Source organism: Drosophila novamexicana, unplaced genomic scaffold, assembly GCF_003285875.2.
Source record: "Drosophila novamexicana strain 15010-1031.04,08,12 unplaced genomic scaffold, DnovRS2.1 tig00000877-arrow-arrow-pilon, whole genome shotgun sequence".
Lineage (NCBI taxonomy): Eukaryota > Metazoa > Arthropoda > Insecta > Diptera > Drosophilidae > Drosophila > Drosophila novamexicana.
This window is the reverse complement of record NW_020824831.1, coordinates 2,309,704-2,332,542: the sequence shown is the minus strand read 5'-3', so window position 1 is coordinate 2,332,542 and position 22,839 is coordinate 2,309,704. Positions and strand designations below refer to the sequence as shown.

Below are 22,839 nucleotides of genomic sequence, written 5' to 3'. Positions count from 1 at the left end.
TCGATTGCTTAGAAACGCTATCGATTATCGGAAACAAACTCGATCTGCGCGGGTACTAGGAAGACTAAAGCTAAAATTTTAGGGACAGATGGGCGGACGGACATGGCTCTACTCGGCTGTAGATACTGATCAAAAATATATATACTCCATGGCGTCGGAGATGCTTCCTTTTGCCTGTTACATACATTTGCACAAATACATAATACCCTTTTTACACATATTCAATGGGTTCAGGGTATTATTAAGACTGGTTCGCATAGAAAAGGACAATTAATTAATCAATGCTATATATGTTATAATTAACGGGGTCGGACATGTCTCCCATGGCTTAAACAATTCTTGACAAAACTATAATACGCTCTCCAAGACTGCAAACAAACAAACGTTCGATCTTCCTACTTCTGAAAACTGGTCGAAAATAAAGTTGTATGAAAAACATTTAGTTTTTCAAATTATCTTAACTATTTTCCTTGTGCTTCTTAGATACGGGCAAAGCACTATGAGCACTACGAAAAGGTTGGGCCTGCAAGGCCATTCGGCATGCCGATGATAACCCTTCTTTCTCGCTTAAATAATAGACACGACCACATCATAACAAAAAAATATTTATTTGTTGAAAGGAAGTTAAGGTTATACTTAAACGTTGTGATAAAACGCGTTTAATATATAAAAAGGTTCGCTGTTGAACCCCTCTATATGTGGTCTTCCAGATTTATAACAACATTCCGTAAACAATTCTACACTTTGTCGATGGAACCAATAGTTTTTCGTTGTGCTGTTAGAGTTTAGATTAAGAGTGTTAAGTTGGAACACCCCAAAATGAAACACTCTTCCGTCCGTCTGCACGCATTGTACAACAATAGGTTTCTGAAGATCCCCTTTGGCAGAACCACCGTGCAACTGTTTAGCGCGGGCTACAGCTGCAATAAAAGCCTTCAGCATAGTACGTCCATAAAATTGACTTTTTGTTACATCAGCACCGTGTACGTTATTCACAATTGTTTTATCAAAAAACGTTATAATTGTATGTGGATGGGAGCAGCTTATTTCTGAGCGAATTGCTAAAATTTGAAGCATAATATAATTTTATGGTTTCTGACTTAACCGAAAAGTTAACTTACGATAGAAATTTTTCTCCGTGTATATGTGCTGCTTTTGCATTGAAACTGTGCACTTGACCGGATACAAATCTGGTAATTCTCCATTAAATTTACCCTTAACAGCATCCAAAGCACGGGTGGAGCTTATTAATTTATCTCCACTAATTGTAAATGCGAGTAAATCATTGTCCTTAGATAATGAAGTTTGAAATGTGACATAATCAGTTAGCTTCCGACTCAAAGTCACAGAGCGGCCACATAATTTCTCGATTTCAAACAGAAGCTTGTTTATTACGAGGCGACTGAAAAATAAATACCATTATTTAAATTAAAAATGACACTAATACAGTACACGGAATTTCAAAATATCGGCATATTTTAATACCCTTTAAGATGGTATATTTTTTTATGTAATGAGTAACGCATAAAGAATACATCTTAAGTTTTTGTTTTAATATATAGAATATGTCTTATATTTACAATCTTCACCATGCAACAGAGATTCGTAAAACAAATTAGTGATTGGTTTATTGGAGAAAAATTTTTGCATTTTACATTATTTTCGTCAAAAAACTTTCAATGAATAAGTTTGACGTATTTAGCTTTTAAAACAAGCAAAACTAAATACAAGAAATCACTATATTAAATAGTAGTCTATTGTTAATAGATTCCCTATTTGGGACAAGATCTGGGCGAAATATTTACATTTTAACTAAGAGATTGGTTTGAATTCAAACTGAAAGGGAGAAACGGCGTTTGGTGTCTTTGTTTTTGCCTGCGCCTTGCATTGTTGAAATTTTCGACACGCCGAAGACTTAATACCCTTGTAAACATTTGCTTTTTGCATATTCGTGAGAAAAATTAGGCTCGTCAATGCTGAAAATATTTTGAAAAACAGAATATTTTATATGCCAGCTATATTATGGTTCGAGCCGGGTGGACCTACGGAGCTATGGAGGTCAGAGATGTCCCCTTCTCTGCGTTACACATTTCATTTCAAAATTAAAACCACCTCTACAAGGATATAACAAACCAAGATTTTTTACCTAGACACATATACATATCTCTAAATATTGCGAAACATACTTGCGTCTTTCGTGGGAGATTCCGTAAAGGCGTGGTAAAACATATGCTGGTCGATCAATTAGTCGTGTCTTTGGCAGTTTCACTTGTTGCGCATCCAGCAAATGGGATGAAAATATAGCATTTTGAACATTTCGATCAACGACCTTTGAATACTGTCCGCTTAGTATAGCATCCTCTATTTTTTGTGGAAAACTATTTATTTCAATCGTATTTGTCAGCACTTGGGCTTGCGGCAATCCACCAAGTAGCACATTGTTATCCCCAAAGCGATGGCACGCGGTTGAATGCCAGTTTGGATGAGATTGGTCTTCAGAAATCGGCTTCCGGACTGCTCCAACAATGTCAACACTGCCCGTTCAATTTGGCAAATTAAAATGGTTAATTGATTAAATTGACTATTCTTACGACTGGAACTCTATTGGTGGATTCAGCACTTCCTCCGGCGTTTTTAATTGAATTCCCATTTTCAGAAGCTCAGCGGCAGCACCTGTCTCCTTCGGCACGCGCCTTCCTTGAACCTGCCAGTGCTTTTTAAAATGCCAACCAATATGTTGTGCATATAATTTATTTGTAAGCCGCATTTTTATGTTTTATGTCAAAATATACAAATCTCACAGCGTAGGGTTATGAAATTATACCAGCTGATTTTATCAATAAAAATTTACTGATCTAATCGATAGGCTTATCGCAAGAAATTATTCAGCAATCGAATGTTATGAATATTTTTCATTCATAGTGCGTTTCTACTCTGGATGCATACACTTCTACATCCAATCAGTTGCTGTTTGTTTTGTGTTCTGTGAAAATATGATATACATATATAATATCTCTGACATGTATAATAAATTGTATATACAATTTATATATACGTATCATTTTTACATGCTGGCAAGTTTCACAGCTGATTTACCGATTGCTAGTGCAAAAATGATCGTTATCAGCTAAATAACATTTCCCGTTCATTGAATACATTGCAAAAATAGAAAGGTTAAAATTTTGAGTAATTTCATATGCCTGCGTCTGCTAAACTCAACACTCTAGCCACTTTAATAAGTTGTGCACTAAAAGGCACTTATTATGGTATGAATGCAAACGCAGTGCTAGTATAAAAATATTATTATAATAAGCTTAAAAGTTATAACTACGTTATTAGCAATTTGTTACGTGGAAACAGGTTTTTTTTTATGTTATTTAAAATCGACACTTACAAAATATTTTTAAGCTAATGAAAGGAACACCCAACATATTTTTGAAAAGAAACCATTTTATTTATTTTTGACTACGGTCACACTAATTGAAAAAGTCTGGCATCTTTGCTGCAATTGTAATTTAATATTGTTTGTTTTTAATACTTGGTTGCAAAATATTTAAAAAGTATGTATATTGTAAGTTGACCCTCAACAAAATTTTGATATATTGATACGAATTGCATTCAATATAATAAATATCGGTATGAGACACAAAAATGAAGTGAGTGCTTAGGCTACTCTTAAAATAACACATGCTTAAAAATCTTGTAACTTACATATCTATATGCATATAATGTATTAATATGATTATGTACATACCAACTTCTACCACTGATATTAGAACATCATATTCTGCTTCTACATGTGTGTTAGTTTATGGGCATGCATTTCATTTTATTAAAACGTAACTTACGAAGGACGATTTGAGTTCTTAAACGAGAAAAAAAGATTATCTTTGGCACGCACATCCTTATTTGATACTATTCACGTTCTTAGACCAAAGTCGAAAGAATGTGTTTAGCATGTCAATAGTATTTCTGTCGTGTATCTGCGGTATCAGATAACGGTCAGGACTTGTTATCGCGTTTAGGTTCCTGTAATCGTCACATGCTCGACATGTACTACCATGATACCATGGTCTTTATTACCATGTGCAGCGGAATCACCCATGGGCTTTTGGAATAGGGACAGATTCCTTCGTCGATCAGTTGATGGATTTATGCTTTTGAAGATGACAGTTTCTCACCCATCAGCCGCAGTGGACGATCTGATACTGGAGATCCACCTGAGAGCTGAATGAACTACCGGTGGTTTTGCCCCCCCTTGCATGTGCTGAATGGTGACTGGTCGTAAAAATGATGCCGCCCCTCTCCTGATTAAACGGCAGCTGCTCTAGTTTAACTGTTTTTAACTTGGGCAACTCAGTTGGCATTTACGGAATTCGTCCTGCTATCGACTTTCTGGGACTATGGTTACTGACCGCGTCAAGATTCTCCTGATTTTGCTCGTCAGTAGCAGTTTGTTTGTGCTTATTTAAATAATTTTCCTCGCCGCAGAAATTATCGGACGAGCAGATATTGGAATGGAATGTGGTAAGGATTTCTGTCGCGACCCTGCAGAAGTCTCTTTAATTTTGAATCCTCCGAATCCGCAATTGTTTCGAAAAGCCGTTGAGGTGAATGTGTATTGGGAACCTCAATGGTGATGGCTAAATCCTCCTCCAAGTGTATCGACACCAAGTTGCGCTTGCGATCGTCAGGGACAACATTGCGCCATAAATTCTTGAAGCTTTTCATTAAGATCGTTATCTTGGGTCGCCATGGTTGTTGCGACCAAAAACTCGTCAGAGTCGGAAAGTGTGCGCCTTATGGACTTGGAGTTCAGATAGTAGTGCTCGTTTTCCATGTAATGTTCCTCTTTACGCTCAGGGTCACAATTTTGGCTCGTAGTCTTTTTGTAAATCTAAGAATATTACATGGCACAATAAGAACGTTGTCAAGCCATACGGCAGCTAGCGCAAAGCTCAATAATTTATACATACAAACAATCGAATTATAGTTGCGATCGTATTGCATGTTTTTCCACAAAAATTGTTTGTATGTCCGTTATGAATGATGCGATGGCAAGTAGTTCGCTCGGTGGTTGCGATCCGACCCCGGAATAAAAAAATATATTTTTTTATACTTACACATTTAATAGATCAAAAATTGTAAAGTTTGAGCAAGCGGGAGCAACGACCGAAAAGTCTTTTCAAAATCGCAAAACTTTAAGGGAATCAATCGAAAAATTAGCATTTTATGGTAACAAATTTTGTGTTTCACCAAACTAAACATTTACAAGTTCCACCGTACTGAAAAACTATAAGCCATGTTTCTATAAAAGTATTAAATATTATACTGCTCCCTAACTGCCTTTGTTTGTTCATTTCCCTTTTAAGGGTGTACATATTCAAAAATAAAACCAGATCAACACTTAGCCAGTATGTCACGCTATCGGGAATGGGACTTGACCTGCAAAGTGTATGTTGGAAACTTGGGATCATCAGCATCAAAATTTGAGATTGAAAATGCATTCAATAAATATGGGCCTTTACGAAACGTGTGGATAGCACGCAATCCGCCTGGTTTTGCTTTTGTTGAGTTCGAAGATCGGCGAGATGCTGAAGATGCCACCCGAGCACTTGATGGAACACGCTGCTGTGGCACTAGAATCCGTGTAGAAATGTCTTCAGGACGCTCTCGCGACAGAGCTCTGCGTGGCGTTGCCGAAGGAAGCGGCAATAGTGGTGGGCGCGGTAATGGACGATTTAGGTAATTTTATAAAATCATGTTTATTTTAATACAAATATTACTGCTATCGATAGACATGCGTGCATTTAAAATTTTTGATAAAATATGCGATTAGATGAATGTAGAATTCGGAAGTGCAACTATTTTTTTTAAATGCTCTAGATTAGTTAAATCAGTTCCTTTTAATTATTTTTGTATTTAAAAATATATTTAGCTGTGTTTTAAAAACTACTTTTACAATTACCTTCCCCTTCAACTATAAGAACAACATCTTTAAAATTCAAAACTTTTCTTCCAATATCCTCACAACCAGCTCCTCCAACATGGTTTCGAGCAACAATTTTTCCATCATAATAATACAAATCTCGCCATCTTTACTGATAAAGATGTTCTAATTTTGTCGAAGACTTGTATTAAATGATTTAGGTCTTTCGATTTATAAAAACGTATATAAAATGCTTTTTAAAATCAGCTGGATATAAATATCCAGTTTTAGCTACATAGAATCAGCCCATCATTCACAATTATATTCTATACGTTTCACTTTACAATCTAAGATTTGCAAAAAATCGATCTGTTTGCTTTATATGGTGCTTAGGGTCTGAATAATAACGTATTGAAGGACAATGTGTGAGAAGAATAGTTTTTTTTAGAAGCTTAGAAGCACGCGACCTTTAAAACATACAATTTTGGACGCGATTATCTCAAACCTAAATTCGTCAAGCATCAATAAATTATACAATTTTCAACCGATAAGGTTTATATTTGACATAATTATTTAAAAATACCTGTTGAAAGAAGTATTAGCAATTTACTAAAAGTTTACTGGCAGTATTTTGAATGCCTAATTTCAAATTGCGTCGTTCAGCGAAAAGTTTAAGAAAACTACGTGACTATTTATAAATATAGTAGCGGGTATAACCCGGCCTTGCCCGTGGCACGGTAAATTTAAATTTCCTCAAAAAGCTTTGAAAGCAAAAAACTTTCATACAAGCGTAGTCCGCCAATTTAACACTTGCGGTTGGGATTTCCCAAATCGCTGAAATTTTTATTTCTTAAGTTCCTAAGTAGAGCTTTGTAAATAAGTTTGAAGCAAATCGGACAAAACGCAATAAATGCGTTCGTAGCCCACTTTAATAAATCCCCGATATGATTAAATTCAAGCTATTAAACAATGTGATCACAATTTATCGACAAGGGAGAAACATTGTAAGTTAGGTGTTTTGTCTATTTGGGAAAGCTGGCAGCCAAAAATGTTTAGTTTACAAATTCAATTGTTCCCAGCAACGAAACCTACTTTAAATATTTTAATTGGTGTTCTGATAATATTGTTTTCTTGCACATATTCTTTCAGATCCCGTTCACCAAGGCGTTCTCGGACACCTCGAAGCTTCTCTAGAGATAATAGAAGTCGTTCCAATTCACGTGATCGATATAAAAAACATTAACTAGCAATTAAATTATAAGCAAAATTGTACCTTTCTAAACTTAGTCACTTATATAACTACTTGGTACCCCTAATAACAAATTTATGTTTAATGGATCAAAACAAGCATTTAACTGAACTAAGTTACCTTAAGTAATTAAATTAAGGAAACTTTTTTTTCATGTATTTAAACATCTATTTTATTTAATATTAAAACTTTACGATTGCCCTTTGATAATTCTGAAAGAAATAACCCGGTGCACGGTTCAAATAATTTGAAAAGCTCGAGTAGCACCGAAATGTTCTAATTAGCGCCAATTTAACGAACCGAACCTTAAACCAAACCAATTTCCGCAAAATCCGCTGCAACAAACTATACTAATTTTCAAAAACAATTTTCTTAAATAAAAAAATAAATTTTAAGGGGGGAGGTTCAGTCTCAAAGCAAATAACTTGATAGATGCCAGTTTTGGTTAAAGAGACTTAGCTCGTAACTTCCATATTAAAATGTATACAGGTTTCAATTAAGGCGAGAAAGAAGGGCTATCTTCGGCATGCCGAAGATTTAATACCCTCGCAAACCCAACCTTTTCATAATGCTCATAGTGCTTTGCCCGTATCTAACAAGCACAGGGAAAATAGTTACTGCCGAGCATGGTCAAGATATCTTAAAAAAACAAAAAAGTTTTCCTTATAACACCCTAATCTTCGACCGATCGTTCCCTCGGCAGCTATATGATATAGTGGTCCGATGTTGATAGGATTTTGGATATATGAGAAGCATAGTCAAACTAATAAATGTCGAGTTCGGTCAGGATATCTTAAAAAACAAAAAAAATGCATACAACTTAATTTTCGACTGATTGTTCCATATGATACAGTGGTCCGATCCAGCTGGTTCCGACATCTATACTGCGTGCAACAGAAAGAGGCAAAGTTTCTAAAGAATTATAATACCCTCTGCAAGGGTATAAAAAGGCCATTGTAAATGGACTTACCGCCCATTTTAGTCCGTGTTAAAAACCTTGAATATTTGTAAATTGAGGGATATTTTTATTTTCTTGTACTCCTTTTTTATAAGTTTTAGGAAAGAATGCAGACTGACGTTATCTAAGCTGATTTTAGAAAGGTCATCGATGCAGTCTAGCACATCACTCCTTGTTACTATTCATATTATACCTACCTTCTTCTTAGCTGTGTTTTAAAGTACCTAAGCAGCTGCACTTAAAGGGTTCTTTTACGAAATGCATACTCTAAATGTATTAAGCTGATTTCTGGGGTTTCCCAAGGCAGTCATCTACAACCACTACTCTGCAATATGTTCTTAAATGACCTTTCCTTGTGTGCTAAAGTTTGTCGATAATGTGAAGTTACGCCTTGCATTTTTTTCGTCTAAACTGAATTCTTTGAGAATGCTTTGAGAAGGTATGAGACGATGGTAAAGTTGAAAAGAGTGCGTAGCGTGAGCTGCATTTGGGGTTGGTAGAAAAAGGTTGTGGATACTCCCGACTAGAGCACGCTTACTGTTTATATTGAGATTTTAAAATAAGTTCGAAGCCGTTCGGACAAAAAAATTTTGAAGTGGGTATATTTTGTGGAAATGTATGTAACTGGCCAAAGGAACCATCTCCGATTGTACAAACTATCTACGTTCAAAGTTTGAAGGCTCAAGCTCATATAAGCTTTGAGTTCGACGTTATTATAAAATGTATGAAAATGTACACAATTTATCTTAAAGAAATTAAAACATGTAGACAGCGAAGGCGCTTAAAATCCAGTAAAATTGTGTGCTTACCGCACACTTTATTTTGTTTATGTGAGACTTATGTGCCACTGTACAATTTTCTTAGAAGTACTCTTGAATCATAATTTAAACAGGCGCACACTTGTAAAAATATAATGTATACTAAAAAGGTACACTTTAAACTTAGTTGAAGACGCAACACAAATTCGTTGCACATTTCGCACTGGATTATATCTTACGTCTAGTCATCATTAAATTCCCTCTGTCTAAAGAAGGCAAGTAGCCTTAAGGCCACATTGGTAAAATGGCGTTACTCTAGCGCATGCGGTATGTATTTGATTCTTGAATTTCAGATAACTCGCCCTTGAAATTTATATCGATGACGAAATCTAAGTCTCGATTGTTGCGTTCATTTGGCTTCATTTGAAACGTTCCATTAATTTCTTCATTTTTCTTGGCAGTTATGTGATCATCCAAATAGAAGACAGTCTGCTTCCAATGTGTGTATGTGGAATCAGGGGAAGTGCTGAATCCAAGACGTTTGTGACACTTGGTGAATTCAATGTTAAAGTACGTGACCAAAGCTTGCACAAAGTCATTACGCTTGATAGTAAGATTAAATTTTGAAGAGAAGTTCAAATCGGCTTTTTGCACTGTGTACAAATCCACCTCCTTTACCATGCACGCCGTGGAAACCACTTGCTTTGGGTCCACAACATCAACGAGTGGTTCGGTAACCGCCACCTTACGTATACAACTCATATCAAAGCCATACACATCATCCCACCAATTAATTTTTTCGTCTTTATACTGGCGATCTTCAATAGCTGTAATATAGAGTGTGCCCCTGTCAGGAAACATCATACCATTCGGCTTGAGCCATCTATCACGCGCATACAACACCGTGTCCAACATTGACTCATAAAATAGGCAGTACCTAAAGTTTTGAGAAAGTAACTTTAGTTCATAGTAATTTATTATAAACAATCTCAACAGATCTTACCCCATCCATTCTGAAATAATAATGTCCACTTTCTCGACACCATTTGGAAGTTCAATCTCCTCAATTTTCCCTTTTACTACTGTAATTACGTCTTGCAAATTGTTGTCAATAATCACTTGTCGAGCGAACTCTATTATATTTGAGCAGTCAACAGCAATAACTTTGGCGGCTCCGGCCTTAGCAGCAAACATGGATAGTATTCCAGTACCGCATCCAACATCTAAAACGGTCTGCAAACAATTTAATGTATAGTTCGTCTGAGTTTATTTCAATCTCAATGTGGTTATGAGACCTGTTGGGTGTTGTGTTTAATGCGCAAAATTGTAACAATGCTAACTTGTTGGTTTTTCGCAAGGCGAACAACCGGATATATGTATTTTTCTTAAAAGAAATATCAATATTAGATAAGAGAAAACATCTACTTTGGCAAAATACACAACATACCACCTTGTGTCATACTCCAATAAAAAAAGTTTACCTTTCCGTGGAAAAGATGCTTGTTATGGTACATTGCGTTCCGGTATGTGACGGTCCGGACTTCGTCTTTAAGCATTTCTTCGTGGATGCCGAAATGAGCGTACGAGTCAAAATAATAGTCCCTCGAAGTCATCTCGTCTGCATTACCACTTGCATCGCCAGGGCCAGGAGATGCCGCGCCACCGCCGCCGGCGTTGGTGTGGGTTACTTTCTTTAATACATTGTTCGAGTTAGCAATTCCGATTGGTATGAGGCCGGTCGCGGGCGCGCTCTCGAGCTCAACACTCGACTCCATTGCTATATCTGTTGACGACTGTAAAAATTCAATTCAGTCATGATACCGCAACTCAATAAGACGTACTTACCATATTTTTTAATTTTACTTGGCGTGACTTGCGACAACTGAAAGAAATTAAGAAATGTATAAGATACCAGTCTGCTCCCTCCAAACACACGCGAAAAAGTGCTACCCAGCATTCCACTACTAGGGATGGTGAGTGCATATCGATATATGAAAATTAAATTTACGATATGTATTATAAAATTAATGAAAATATCGATAAGAATGCTCAATTATTAAAATATAAGAATTTAATGGGAAAAGTCCCACTATACTAGACGCAGTTCGATTTTGTTTTGAAATATTAATTATGATATACATATACAACAATACTTACTTTGTTCAATATTTTTAATTTTTAAGAAAGACATGTAAAAAAGTGGCACAGTATTCCTGTTAGTAAGGCATGCATTGTATGGTCAGTGGCAGTACCTTACAAACTGCGACAAAATATCGATTTATGCGATTTATGGAAACGGAAGTCGGCAAGACTACATAATTTTGGCTCCATATCTTAAGGAAGCAATCAGTAAATAAACAGACTTATTTTGTAAAAAAAGCAATAAACCTGTGGGATAAAATTTAGTTTCTTATCTAATGCGTATATCCACGAGTTCAGATTTAAGGGCAAACAATTATATCAAACAAAAGCGATTTTTAAGCTATCGATGACTGTTGATAGAGAACATGTTGACGTTATGAGGTCGTTGTCGTCTTCTACGTCGCACACATTCCGTGACATGGGTTAAAAACAAGTAAAAACGTTGCAGTGTGGTATAACTGCCATCGCAATGCTCGGCTCATAATTACCGAGTCAAGACATGGCATGTCATGGGCAGTTTTGGCGTGGCCGCAAATTTCTGGCTCTTTTTGTAGTAGTTATAAGAAGTCTATGCATTGAATTTGGGGCCTTACGGGGCCACGATTTGTTTTGTGTTGGTTATTTAATTATTTTGTAGATTCGAACTGAAACTAATGATTATTGTAAGTTGGAATTACGATTTTATTTAATTGCAGTAACACCACTGTTGTTAATGAAATTAAATATCGGAAAAGCAATGCTGTGCCACATTGTAAAATCGGTTTTAATATATCGATTGCACACATATTTTTGGCGGCCAGTTCTTGCTTCACATTGTGTTTGAGGCGGCTTTTGTGGAAGTAGTCAATTTGTGTAATCTTTAGTTATTAAACTGATACATTATCATAATGGAGGGCTTCGATGACGCTGGCGTATTTTTCTCAGACAATTTTGGAAATGATCAAACCCCAGATGGCGCCCAAATAAACTTACAAGCCGTGAAAAAAAAGTACAAAGAGTTCATTCGTACTTTTAATGAAGACAATTTTTTTTATAAATATCGGTAAGTTTCGCTTAATGATTTGGAAAATTATGATTGTCAAGCTTTATATTTGTGTAGAGACAATTTAAAGCGGAACTATCTTAATGGACGCTACTTTCTGGAGATTGAAATGGAGGATGTGGTTGGTTTTGATGAAACGCTTGCCGACAAATTAAATAAACAGCCCACTGAGCACTTGCAAATCTTTGAAGAGGCTGCGCGTGAAGTAGCTGATGAAATTACAGCACCTCGTCCCGAGCATGAAGAGCACATGCACGACGTTCAAATATTGCTTATGTCAAGTGCGAATCCCACAAACATACGCGAACTAAAGTCGGATAGTGTATCGCGTCTGGTTAAAATTGCCGGTATAATAGTTGCCGCTTCAGGCATTCAGGCAAAGGCAACGCGAATGTCGATTATGTGTCGCTCATGTAGTACTGTTATACCGAACCTGAAAGTCAATCCGGGACTTGAAGGGTATGCTCTGCCACGAAAGTGTACTACCGAACAGGCCGGCAGGCCCAAATGTCCTTTGGATCCCTTCTTCATTATGCCGGACAAATGTAAGTGCGTTGATTTTCAAACTCTCAAACTTCAAGAGCTGCCAGATTTCGTGCCGCAAGGAGAGATTCCACGCCATTTGCAATTGTTTTGCGATCGTTCACTTTGCGAACGTGTTGTTCCCGGCAATCGAGTGCTTATACAAGGAATTTATTCAATACGTAAGGTTGGTAAGCCGACGAGACAAGATGGTCGCGAAAAGGCTGTTCTCGGAGTGCGTGCGCCATATATGCGTGTGGTTGGCATAACCGTTGATGCAGAAGGAGCAGGCGCTGTTTCGCGCTATACTAACATATCCACTGAAGAGGAGGAGAACTTCCGGCGCATCGCCGCTTCATCAGATATTTATGATCGTCTTTCAAAATCCTTGGCACCGAGCATATTTGGTTCCGACGACATTAAGAAGGCCATAACTTGCATGTTATTTGGGGGCTCACGAAAACGTCTCCCGGACGGACTTTGTCGTCGTGGCGATATAAATGTGTTACTTTTGGGCGATCCAGGTACCGCTAAGTCGCAGCTTCTAAAGTTTGTTGAAAAAGTAGCCCCCATTGGGGTGTACACGTCTGGAAAGGGCTCAAGCGCAGCTGGTCTTACGGCATCTGTTATGAAGGATCCGCACACAGTGAGTATTATATTATATGATTAATATTAAAATGAAATATACCATAATAAACATTAATACTTGTATACGCAATCTTAACTGTAGTAAATAATCATTCAAGATTATTTTTTCATCCACAGCGTAATTTCGTTATGGAAGGTGGAGCTATGGTTCTAGCTGATGGTGGCGTAGTTTGCATTGATGAATTCGATAAAATGCGTGAGGATGACCGTGTTGCCATTCATGAAGCCATGGAGCAGCAAACGATTTCGATTGCGAAAGCTGGCATTACAACCACATTGAACTCCCGTTGCTCAGTGCTTGCAGCTGCCAACTCGATATTCGGTCGATGGGATGATACAAAGGGTGAAGAGAACATTGACTTCATGCCGACGATTCTTTCACGTTTTGACATGATCTTTATCGTAAAAGATGTGCACGACGAGACTCGAGACATCACTTTAGCCAAGCACATAATAAACGTTCATCTGAGCTCAAACAAGTCGGCGCCCTTTGAGCCAGAAGAAGGTGAAATTTCGTTGCCTATGTTTAAAAAGTACATCCATTATTGTCGTACTCATTGCGGTCCGCGTCTAAGCGAGGCTGCTGGTGAAAAACTAAAAAGCCGCTACGTTTTAATGCGATGTGGTGCTGGCCAGCAGGAAAAGTCGGCGGATAAACGTCATTGTATTCCAATTACAGTGCGTCAGTTGGAAGCTGTCATTCGTATATCTGAGTCATTGGCGAAAATGCGTTTACTTCCGTTTGTTATGGATGACCATGTAAATGAAGCGCTTCGTCTGTTTCAAGTGTCTACCCTTGACGCTGCCATGACAGGCAGTCTGGCTGGTGCTGAGGGCTTTACCACTGAGGAAGACCAGGAAACTTTAAACCGCATAGAAAAGCAACTTAAAAGGCGATTTGCTATCGGATCGCAAGTTTCTGAACAAAATATTATGCAGGTAATTATCACTACAGCAGTACACCATAATATATCAATTTATTTAATATATTTTTTGCAATTTAGGATTTCTTGCGTCAAAAATACGAGGAGCGAACTGTAATGAAAGTTATTCATACGATGATTCGCCGCGGGGAGCTTCAACATAGAATGCAACGCAAGATGCTGTATCGCATTTGCTGAAAAATACAACTCTTTCATATTATTAATATTGAACCAAAATACAATTTTTAATCAACTTATTACACGAATATTCTTATCAACAAATAAAATTTTTTAATGTAATTTATACTAAACTCATCAAATTTGAAATTTTAATATCAACGGGTAGTTTTCTTAGTCTAATATCCTCGAACTGTACAATGTTCATTCTTGATTAAATAATAATTAAATAATGCTGAACTTCATTAATTAGTGTATCAGGACGACTAGGTATTTCACAAACATTATAATAACATTTGTAAAAATTCGAATTTCTAAAATGTTTTAAGCTCTGTTTGCAGCCAGGAGAAATCATTGCTGTAATTAAAATATATGTAGATGTTCAATAATATGTAGAGCATTAAAACCTTTCTCTTGTGTAGTTTTGTGCCAGTTAATAAGCTGTTCCGACTGTTCATGAAATCAAACCAGTGAGCAAAATGCTAGTTCCGAAAACTGATTGATATTTGCTTTAACGAAATGTAACTCAAATATTAATGTTTCAGAATAGATTTGACTATTGACGGTGATCAAGAATATACATACTTTATGAGGCAAAAGGAAGCATCTTCCACCCCATAAAGTATATATATTCTTGATCAGCATCAAAAGCCGAGCCGATCTAGCCATGTCAGTCTGTCTGTCTATCCGTATGCATGACCACAAGGATATCAGAACATATAAGAGCTAGAGACTTGAAATAGCTGCAGGTCCTCCCAGTGCCTGCGCAGATCGGGTTTGTTTCCGATAATCGATAACTTACTCCGCTTCCAAGCAATCGATAAAAATCGGTATCGACATCCAAACTTGATAAGTTGCTTCTAGAATATTATATATGTATCAAGTATCTTTCATTTTATACCTATCGCCACAACCCCGCGACTACCTCATAGCTATAAATCCAGTTAATAACCCAAGTTGTATTGCCCACAAATTTAAGCTACAATTTTAATGCAATTTATTTTTTGAGAATACACTAATATTCTATGGTACAATATGATATACTGCAGAAAATATCTTTAAGATCGGTTAAGAAACATACAAAAGTTATGTGTATTATCGACTGCCCACGTGTTTGCGGCAGCTAGCGCAAATTCCAAGAATTTCTGTATACATGTGCACACTTTCATGCGCGTCTGCGAACCTATTTTGAAGGTGACAGGCTGAGTTTCGGGAAGGCTGCGCAATTTACTTTTATTGAACACTGTACATGGGCATATATGTAGCTCCACCAATAATTGTCTGAATTTGAGGCAACAGCAGAAGTGTATCCTCGCTGACGGAGTATTTTCTTTTGAATAGCCGGTAGCATATTGGACTTAAGTTAGGGGCCGGCAATCAACCGTCCATAGAACAATTTTCTTCCATTCAGCCAATATACCGTTTTTACAAATTTTTAATTGGGACAGTGTAAAAATAATAAAAATAATTAATCAATTGTATGTTATAACGTACCAAACATTTTTATACCCTGAACCCATTAAAAATGGGTACAAGGGTATATTGTATTTGTGCAAAATCCAAATGTATGTAACAGGCAGAAGGAAGCATCTCCGACCCCATAAAGTATATATATTCTTGATCAGCATCAATAGCCAAGTCGATCTAGCCGTGTCCGTCTGTCTGCCCGTCCGTCCGTCCGTCCGTATGTATGAACGCAAGGATCTCAGAACCTATAAGAGCTAGAGAATTGAAATTTTAGATGTAGATGCTCCTAGCTCCCGCGCAGATCGAGTTTGTTTCCGATAATCAATACCATACTCCGTTTCCAAGCAATCGATACAAATCTATATCGATATCCTGTTTTTTGGGAAATGTTGGTAAATAATAAGAGCTAGAGTCACCAAACTTGACATATAGTTTCTAAAATATAATATATATATACATTTGATGTTGGAAGAAGAGGGTTCAGGGTATCCCCTAGTCGGGAGCTCCCGACTAGAACCTCTTACTTGTTTTAGAATACTTACATATGTAGATACAGAACTGTTTAACATAGAAATGTACGAAAAGGTTTACGTTGGTGTTACTAATAAATTTCATTTAATGCTTTTATTTTACTAATTTACAGTTAGGAAGCTGCAAATTTTTTAACTAAGTTACAGTATGTGATGTATGGCCACGAAAATTAAATTGGTAAATTCTTTCTGCTTTTGTAGAAAATTTGTGGAAAAGGTTTGTTTAAAACTTTTATGTTTTTCTTCCAAAATGCGGAAAGTTCATTTAAGAAATCTTTGTGAAAACACATTTGGAAGGTGTTTCATTATTTTTGAAAAATCAATCGCTTTGGATAAAAAAAGGAGATCAAATGCTGTATGCGCTTATACATACATAGCAATAAGTAAAGGCGTGTCTCAACGATTTTAGACTAAAAAAATTGGCGTGAATCTGTTGATATACAAATTTTGGCTTCCAAGCTTCTGCATCTTCTGCTGATCACCAACCAGTCAAAAGGTAAAGAGGTTAGCGTAAGCAGATAAAGACGCCATATGCCATTTCGAATCATATTTATGTAAATACATAATTGAGACAGCAATTGCAATTGAATATGCAAGACTAGTTCACAGAACTGTCGAGATTTTTGATTATATTTTTCAATTAAGCACATAAAGAACGATACAGTTGTTGGATATCAACTGTACAATACTCTGTTCCCTAAATAATATCAGTCCAACAGTATTCCAAATACAATTTTGGCACGTATAGGAGCTTTCCAAATGTATAATACATTTTAAAATATTTTTCTGATATTTTAGAAATAACTGAAATACTTTTATACTAAAAATGTTGCATACGACCTTACATACGAATTGGCTTCGTCCAATATACTGTTTATTTCCATTGGAAACAGAGTACAATCATTAACGTCATGAACATCCGCGAGTTTTTCAAAAGACTAAAAGATACACACAAATCTGGCTGCATACATACTACATAGGACATAGATTTGAATACGTAAACTCACAAATACAATAAAATACAAACATATACAAAGCATGTTCGACACATATGTGTATATATGTACATACATTTTTGTACTTTCAATATTTACATACAAGAGTGTGCATACGTATACATTTGTATATACATATGCATATGTATATTCATAAATGTATTTGTATACAATGTACACAAATATAAAAGATACAAATACGTAATACAACGGCGGGGTAAGTGACTATGTACGAGAGCATAAACGATGAGTGGGGCCTTTTGTTTTGTGAATGGAAAAATTAAATGAAAATTCTCGGCACACAGCAGCCAATTCCGTTATATATACGTCAGTACGTTTATAGCTCTCGTAAGAGCCAGTTCATACAGTTACCTAGGGAAATCAGAAAACTATTAGTGAAAATCTATTGTGTGTATCTGTCTGATTGTAAATGTGACCCCTGCCTTACCTAATTGTCTGGAAATTAAAACAGCTGTGTTTGGGGCTGTTAAAGATCATGTACATATATCCGAGCTCGCCCGAAGCAGAGTTAACTTTACAGTCTGAAGAAAGTGCAGCCATTAAGATACAAGCTGGTTTTCGGGGCTATCGTGTACGCAAACAGCTATACCGGTTGTCCAAATCTAATAGTTCTCGTACCAACGGCCACTTGTCTCAGCGCTACGCAAATCAGCATTCGATTGGTGCTAGACGTCAGCAACGTCAACAGCATCCCCACATTAACGACTTCATCATGGAAGAGAATCAACCACAGTTGCCTAAAGCTGCTGACGGGCAGCCACATCCCGTCATGGCGGATGTAAGCTCGGTGGAGAACCGTTCTGCAACAAAAATTCAAGCTGGCTTTCGTGGCTTTCTTGTGCGGAAGAAGCAGAAAATTGCGACGGATGCAGCAGTTAAAATACAGTCGAGCTTTCGTGGATTCAAGGCACGCAAGGAAGTTGAAAAATTCAAGCAGCCGTAGTTTTGAAGCGTAATCTTCGTAACGTGTATATTTTAAATTTATTTATATACATTCTAGTTCTGTGTGTTCTAGCATGCAAATACATATTGTACATATATAGAAGTAGATTATTGTCATGAGAAATATAAACATGAAAATAAATATAAACGTACTTTTGTTAAGTAATAGTACTTATATATAGTACATTTAAAAATCTTTAATGTGTTTGTGGTCAACCAAATATTTTATACATATGCTTACATACATTTGTGTATTCTGGGATTGCTAATGTCTTCTTACAATCGTCGTATTTTATTATATATTAATATAGATAGAAGACCTCATAAAGTATATACTATTAGCACCAACAACGAAGTTGATCTAGTCATGTGTGTCTGCCTATCCGCCCGTTTTCCGTTTGTGTGAATTCTTCGATAACAAAGATTAAAACGAAAAGATCGAATTTATTACAATATTTTGAAAGCCTGAATATATGCAGGATAAGCATTCTCAGATCTTCCAATTAGTGCAGTGTTACTAAATAACAAAAGAAGTAAACTACCACTCCTGCTTACTATTTCACCGCTTAGACTGGTGACCATGGACAAAATTGTTCTTATTCTATATGATCGGTCGTAGATCATATGTGTTAAATCCTCCCTTTCTAAGATAAAGGGCGTCTTTGGTTCTCCTCAGATTATCAATAACAATCCGTAGGGAAAATTAGTGGCTAGCTCTATTTCGTTTCTGGTACATCTTCAGAAAAAAAATTGAGATTCTTAGAAGTTGCTCAACTAAAGGAAGCGATCGGCAGCACTTGGTTTTTGTCCGTAGCAGCCCTTCGGCTAATCCAATGGAACTTGCATCCGTGTGCAGCTTGTTATCAGCAGCCAATCGATAACCTGCAATCTTGCCCAAACTCGGCATTAACTATTTTCCCTGTGCTTCTTAGATACGGGCAAAGCACTATAAGCATTATGAAAAGGTTGGGTCTGCAATGGTATTAGATCTTCGGCGTGCCGAAGATAGTCTTTCTTTCTCGTTTTAATTTATCTTTATTACAACAAACGAGCGCGTAGGGCGAGCTGCATTTGGTGTTGGAATGAGAGGGTTCAGGGTTTCCCTTAGTCGGAAGCTCCCGACTAGAACCGCTGGATCGGACCACTATATCATATAGCTGCCTTAGGAACGATCGGTCGAAAATTAAGTTTTTGTATGAAAAAACATTATGTTCATCAAGATATCTTGACCAAACTCGGCATTAACTATTTTCCCTCTGCTTCTTAGAAACGGGCAAAGCACTATAAGCATTATGAAAAGGTTGGATCTGTTAGGATATTAGAGCCTTTCTTTCTCGTTGCGATTTTTACACACTGTCTGTGCGTCGATCACCAATCAGTGAGCCCGTCAGTCAGTACAAACTGTTTAAAATAAAGAGATCGATTTTCAATTAATAAATAACATAAATCATGCGATGCTTTTCACTGCTTCTTATATCGGAACATTTTTATCTTCTTGTACATATGTATATGACAGTATTGTAATCCTTAAGTAAAACTTATTTTCTAATTTTTTGCTTTCCAGCCTCTGCACTTTTTATGCGTCTTCGCTTGTGTTTGGGAATAATTCTTAGAACTTCACAATCAATTTGGACGGGCATAGAGTTTTGCCTTAAGGCAGTCCAGGTTACGCGCATGTCGCTTGTCTTATACGAGCATATTTCTATTGTAAAAAGGGCATGACAATAAAATTTTGAAATTGGCTAGTTTTTCAAATAATGTTAATAGCTTACCATTATTAGACCCATCATTTTTCCTGACAATTATTGGCAGATGGTCGACAGTAGTGATATCGGTATTTTCATCCTCTGGTGTAGAATTTGAATCATTTTGCAGTGCGTCGCCACGTTGCAGTGTTTGTCGTTTGGCTGCCAAACTGTTTTCCAAACTGATACTTTCCAAACCTTTAGTTTGTTTTCTAGGGTTTTTTTTGTGTAAACGATATGCTACTTGGATTTTCTTAGCAGCTTCCTCTTCAATAAACCGTTCTAATGATTCGCTTAAAGCATCGTTCCCGAAAGATGCTTTTGTATCTTGGGTCGATGACTTTGTACCTGCACTGGCACCGCGTAACCTTCGTCTAGATAAAATTCCTCGTGCTCCTGGCTTTATTTTAGCAGATGTTGATACAATAGTCGATTCAGTTTCTGTGGATGTGTCTATAACATCAGTCATTGCAGTGTCTATATGATAATCATCTTTAATGATTTTGTTAGTATCGTAATAATCAGAGTCCGCCTCTGACAGGGAGTACGCCATTATCTTTTTACGAATGTTCTCAGAGGTTTCATCGTCTAAACATAAACTGCTGCTGATGTTTGGTTCATTGACACCGTGTTCATTTCCCTCGTCAATGTATTTGACTGGATCAACTATTGTCCCTGATTTAAAAATACTATGTGGATCGTCACCGGCAATCGTGTAATACCGTGATAGGTGTGATCTGCTAATTTCTACGTCATTTGTAAGAGCTTTGTCGTCATCAGCATTTCCAAACACAATAGATTCGCTTTGAGCTGAGCTTTCACGAGTTTCTTCGCGCTGTAGGCGATTATATACTATTATGTCACCATCCTCGATATCGAATGAATTTTGTTCTTGCAAGGAGCTCATAGGTTGAACAGAAGGCTTCTCATATATTGCATCAGTAATAGGAAAAACCTCCTTCTCTATACTCTCTTGAGTTTCGGAGGAGCGCCGTTGTGACATTTTCTCAATTGTTTTATCTGCTCGCGATAATTTCAAAGTTGTACTATTCAGTGTATCTAAACTACTTTGAGTTTCATTTTGAGGATGGAGCTTGTATTCTTTTTTAGTGTCTGTTTCATTATCTGCGCTATCGTCATAAATATTAGTATGTGAATCAGTTTTTTTTACAAATTCGATTTCATGCAACTCATCTGATCCATTATCCTGTCCCACTGGAACATGGGAATTAGTTTCTTCTTTAGAAGAGAGTTTGGTTTCTATTAAAAGTAAATATAAGGTGTTACAATTTTTGTAAAGGAATATTGCGTATAATTATATATATCTTACCTTTGGAGTCTGGACCCGCTTCTAAACATACTCTTAGGTCCTTAACTAAATCGAATTCGTCTCCGTTCGTTGAACCTGCTAAATTATTATAAGCTCCATTATCTTTTTGAATTACGTTGGTTGAATATAATTCATTAACAATGTTGCCAATATCAGTAGCCAATTTTAATGAGCCATTTATTTGGGTACCTATATTACTGATTTCGCTAAATGTACTGGTACCGGACTCGGGTATGCGTGAAGCGGTTTCAGAAGCTGCGGTAGCCTCAATAGGCTCAAAAGTTGCAGGTTCGCTTGGTAAAAGTAATATACGTTGCGAACCTACAAACCATTCTGGTTTTGCTTGGTTGGTTGCTGCACCAACATTTGTATATTTTTGATTTGTGTAATACCCAGTTTCAGATGTCTTTGGTGCGGTTCTTGCCAGGAATCTTCTAAATGATTTCTGAATTTTAGTGGCTGCAAGGATTTTATTTTGTTCAATTTTTGAATATATATCTGTAGTTGTCAAGTCTTCATTACTGAGAAGAGCAGTCTTCTTGTTTCCACTGTCATTCACAGTGTTTACCTGGACGTGCATTCGTCGAGCTTTGTAGTTGATATAAGCTCTTTCTATAATTTTTGCGCTTTTCTTGTGTTTTATATTATTAGCAAAAGGTTTCTTATGCTGATTTTTTTCTTTTGATTTTAATGAATTTAATTCATTGCTATCACAAATAGTTTCATTTTGAGCGATAAATTTAGCCTCTGGATAATTATCCTTAATCTCTTCTTCATCTTTCTTTTCAGGCTGTTTATGAACTGATATACCTATATCAATTCTCGGGTCACTGCCTATTTCATATTCATTGAGCTCATGTATAGTTTGTAACTTTAGTGTACTTAATTCCTGGTAGCTTAAATCAGATAATGCGAATCGATCGAATCTCTTTTCATCTTGTGGGACCTCGTTTTTGTGGTAGTCTTTATTATTTTTATTTGTTATATTACTTTCTGATTTTCTTAAAAATTTTTTTGGTATTTTGAAAGTTTTCTTGTTTTCGTTTCCATCAAATGAAATAAAAAATGTAATTGATTTCTGATGCTTTAGTGGTTCATTGTTTTTAATTTGCTCTCCATATATATAGCTTGCAGTTCGCTCAACCTCTTTGAATGGGCGTATTTCTTCTAAAGCCAGATTATTATTTTTACAACCGCAGCTATTAATTTGACTAGCTTCATTAGTATTAATGTTTAACGCATTGGGTGCATTATAAACTGTATACCATGAGCCTTCTTCGGATGTTTTAAATGACTTAAGTTGCAGTTCAGCAATGGGTGGATTCATTAACCGGCTCGATGTGGAAATTGTTAATTGCTTATCCTTAGCGGTCGGTTTTTTTTTTATTGTATTTGTTGTACTTTTATTGATATGTGTGCCAATTAATTGATTACTTAAAGGCAACGAAGATTGGTTCTGCT

The 22,839-nt window shown here is 36.6% G+C and overlaps 6 protein-coding genes across 9 annotated transcripts; 3 read left to right on the top strand and 3 right to left on the bottom strand.

Annotated features, from left to right (window-relative positions):
- Positions 1-601: 601 nt before the first annotated feature.
- On the bottom strand, positions 602-2,841 carry LOC115764891 (39S ribosomal protein L37, mitochondrial). Its single transcript, XM_030708178.1, has 4 exons — positions 2,592-2,841; positions 2,187-2,534; positions 1,122-1,402; positions 602-1,061 (listed from the first exon to the last, which is right to left on the bottom strand). The coding sequence occupies exons 1-4, from the start codon at positions 2,765-2,767 to the stop codon at positions 637-639; spliced, it is 1,230 nt and encodes a 409-aa protein (XP_030564038.1). The 5' UTR covers positions 2,768-2,841; the 3' UTR covers positions 602-636.
- A 642-nt stretch (positions 2,842-3,483) lies between these two features.
- Positions 3,484-7,353, top strand: LOC115764894 (RNA-binding protein 1). Of its 3 annotated transcripts, none has more exons than XM_030708185.1 (3): positions 3,484-3,560; positions 5,373-5,745; positions 7,079-7,353. In XM_030708185.1, the coding sequence occupies exons 2-3, from the start codon at positions 5,417-5,419 to the stop codon at positions 7,170-7,172; spliced, it is 423 nt and encodes a 140-aa protein (XP_030564045.1). In that variant the 5' UTR covers positions 3,484-3,560; positions 5,373-5,416; the 3' UTR covers positions 7,173-7,353. The 3 variants fall into 3 exon arrangements, with proteins under 3 accessions (XP_030564045.1, XP_030564042.1, XP_030564044.1); XM_030708182.1 differs by having other exon boundaries at positions 3,543-3,571; XM_030708184.1 differs by lacking the exon at positions 3,484-3,560 and adding an exon at positions 3,578-3,656.
- Positions 7,354-8,929: 1,576 nt separating this feature from the next.
- On the bottom strand, positions 8,930-10,954 carry LOC115764975 (protein arginine N-methyltransferase 1-B). Of its 2 annotated transcripts, XM_030708300.1 has the most exons (4): positions 10,740-10,954; positions 10,376-10,687; positions 9,898-10,127; positions 8,930-9,831 (listed from the first exon to the last, which is right to left on the bottom strand). In XM_030708300.1, the coding sequence occupies exons 1-4, from the start codon at positions 10,875-10,877 to the stop codon at positions 9,210-9,212; spliced, it is 1,302 nt and encodes a 433-aa protein (XP_030564160.1). In that variant the 5' UTR covers positions 10,878-10,954; the 3' UTR covers positions 8,930-9,209. The 2 variants fall into 2 exon arrangements, with proteins under 2 accessions (XP_030564160.1, XP_030564161.1); XM_030708301.1 differs by lacking the exon at positions 10,740-10,954 and having other exon boundaries at positions 9,898-10,117; positions 10,376-10,423.
- Positions 10,955-11,847: 893 nt separating this feature from the next.
- LOC115764898 (DNA replication licensing factor Mcm5) lies at positions 11,848-14,458 on the top strand. Its single transcript, XM_030708189.1, has 4 exons — positions 11,848-12,078; positions 12,136-13,246; positions 13,366-14,187; positions 14,253-14,458. The coding sequence occupies exons 1-4, from the start codon at positions 11,924-11,926 to the stop codon at positions 14,367-14,369; spliced, it is 2,205 nt and encodes a 734-aa protein (XP_030564049.1). The 5' UTR covers positions 11,848-11,923; the 3' UTR covers positions 14,370-14,458.
- A 3,237-nt stretch (positions 14,459-17,695) lies between these two features.
- On the top strand, positions 17,696-18,454 carry LOC115764933 (abnormal spindle-like microcephaly-associated protein homolog). Its single transcript, XM_030708243.1, has one exon. The coding sequence runs from the start codon at positions 17,837-17,839 to the stop codon at positions 18,302-18,304; it is 468 nt and encodes a 155-aa protein (XP_030564103.1). The 5' UTR covers positions 17,696-17,836; the 3' UTR covers positions 18,305-18,454.
- Positions 18,455-19,806: 1,352 nt separating this feature from the next.
- On the bottom strand, positions 19,807-21,185 carry LOC115764973. Its single transcript, XM_030708298.1, has 2 exons — positions 20,076-21,185; positions 19,807-20,005 (listed from the first exon to the last, which is right to left on the bottom strand). The coding sequence occupies exons 1-2, from the start codon at positions 21,049-21,051 to the stop codon at positions 19,842-19,844; spliced, it is 1,140 nt and encodes a 379-aa protein (XP_030564158.1). The 5' UTR covers positions 21,052-21,185; the 3' UTR covers positions 19,807-19,841.
- Positions 21,186-22,839: the final 1,654 nt, after the last annotated feature.

Coding starts and splice junctions, on each gene's coding strand:
- LOC115764891 (XM_030708178.1), bottom strand. CDS start 2,767: ATGCGGCTTACAAATAAATTATATGCACAACATATTGGTTGGCATTTT. Junction 2,535..2,591: donor CCACCAATAGAGTTCCAGTC/GTAAGAATAGTC, acceptor TTGAACGGGCAG/TGTTGACATTGTTGGAGCAG. Junction 1,403..2,186: donor ATCTCCCACGAAAGACGCAA/GTATGTTTCGCA, acceptor TTTATTTTTCAG/TCGCCTCGTAATAAACAAGC.
- LOC115764894 (XM_030708185.1), top strand. CDS start 5,417: ATGTCACGCTATCGGGAATGGGACTTGACCTGCAAAGTGTATGTTGGA. Junction 5,746..7,078: donor CGCGGTAATGGACGATTTAG/GTAATTTTATAA, acceptor ATATTCTTTCAG/ATCCCGTTCACCAAGGCGTT.
- LOC115764975 (XM_030708300.1), bottom strand. CDS start 10,877: ATGCACTCACCATCCCTAGTAGTGGAATGCTGGGTAGCACTTTTTCGC. Junction 10,128..10,375: donor AGCATCTTTTCCACGGAAAG/GTAAACTTTTTT, acceptor AATTGTTTGCAG/ACCGTTTTAGATGTTGGATG. Junction 9,832..9,897: donor ATTATTTCAGAATGGATGGG/GTAAGATCTGTT, acceptor TCAAAACTTTAG/GTACTGCCTATTTTATGAGT.
- LOC115764898 (XM_030708189.1), top strand. CDS start 11,924: ATGGAGGGCTTCGATGACGCTGGCGTATTTTTCTCAGACAATTTTGGA. Junction 13,247..13,365: donor TTATGAAGGATCCGCACACA/GTGAGTATTATA, acceptor TTTCATCCACAG/CGTAATTTCGTTATGGAAGG. Junction 14,188..14,252: donor CTGAACAAAATATTATGCAG/GTAATTATCACT, acceptor TTTGCAATTTAG/GATTTCTTGCGTCAAAAATA.
- LOC115764933 (XM_030708243.1), top strand. CDS start 17,837: ATGTACATATATCCGAGCTCGCCCGAAGCAGAGTTAACTTTACAGTCT.
- LOC115764973 (XM_030708298.1), bottom strand. CDS start 21,051: ATGTCACAACGGCGCTCCTCCGAAACTCAAGAGAGTATAGAGAAGGAG. Junction 20,006..20,075: donor AAATGATGGGTCTAATAATG/GTAAGCTATTAA, acceptor TTTTTACAATAG/AAATATGCTCGTATAAGACA.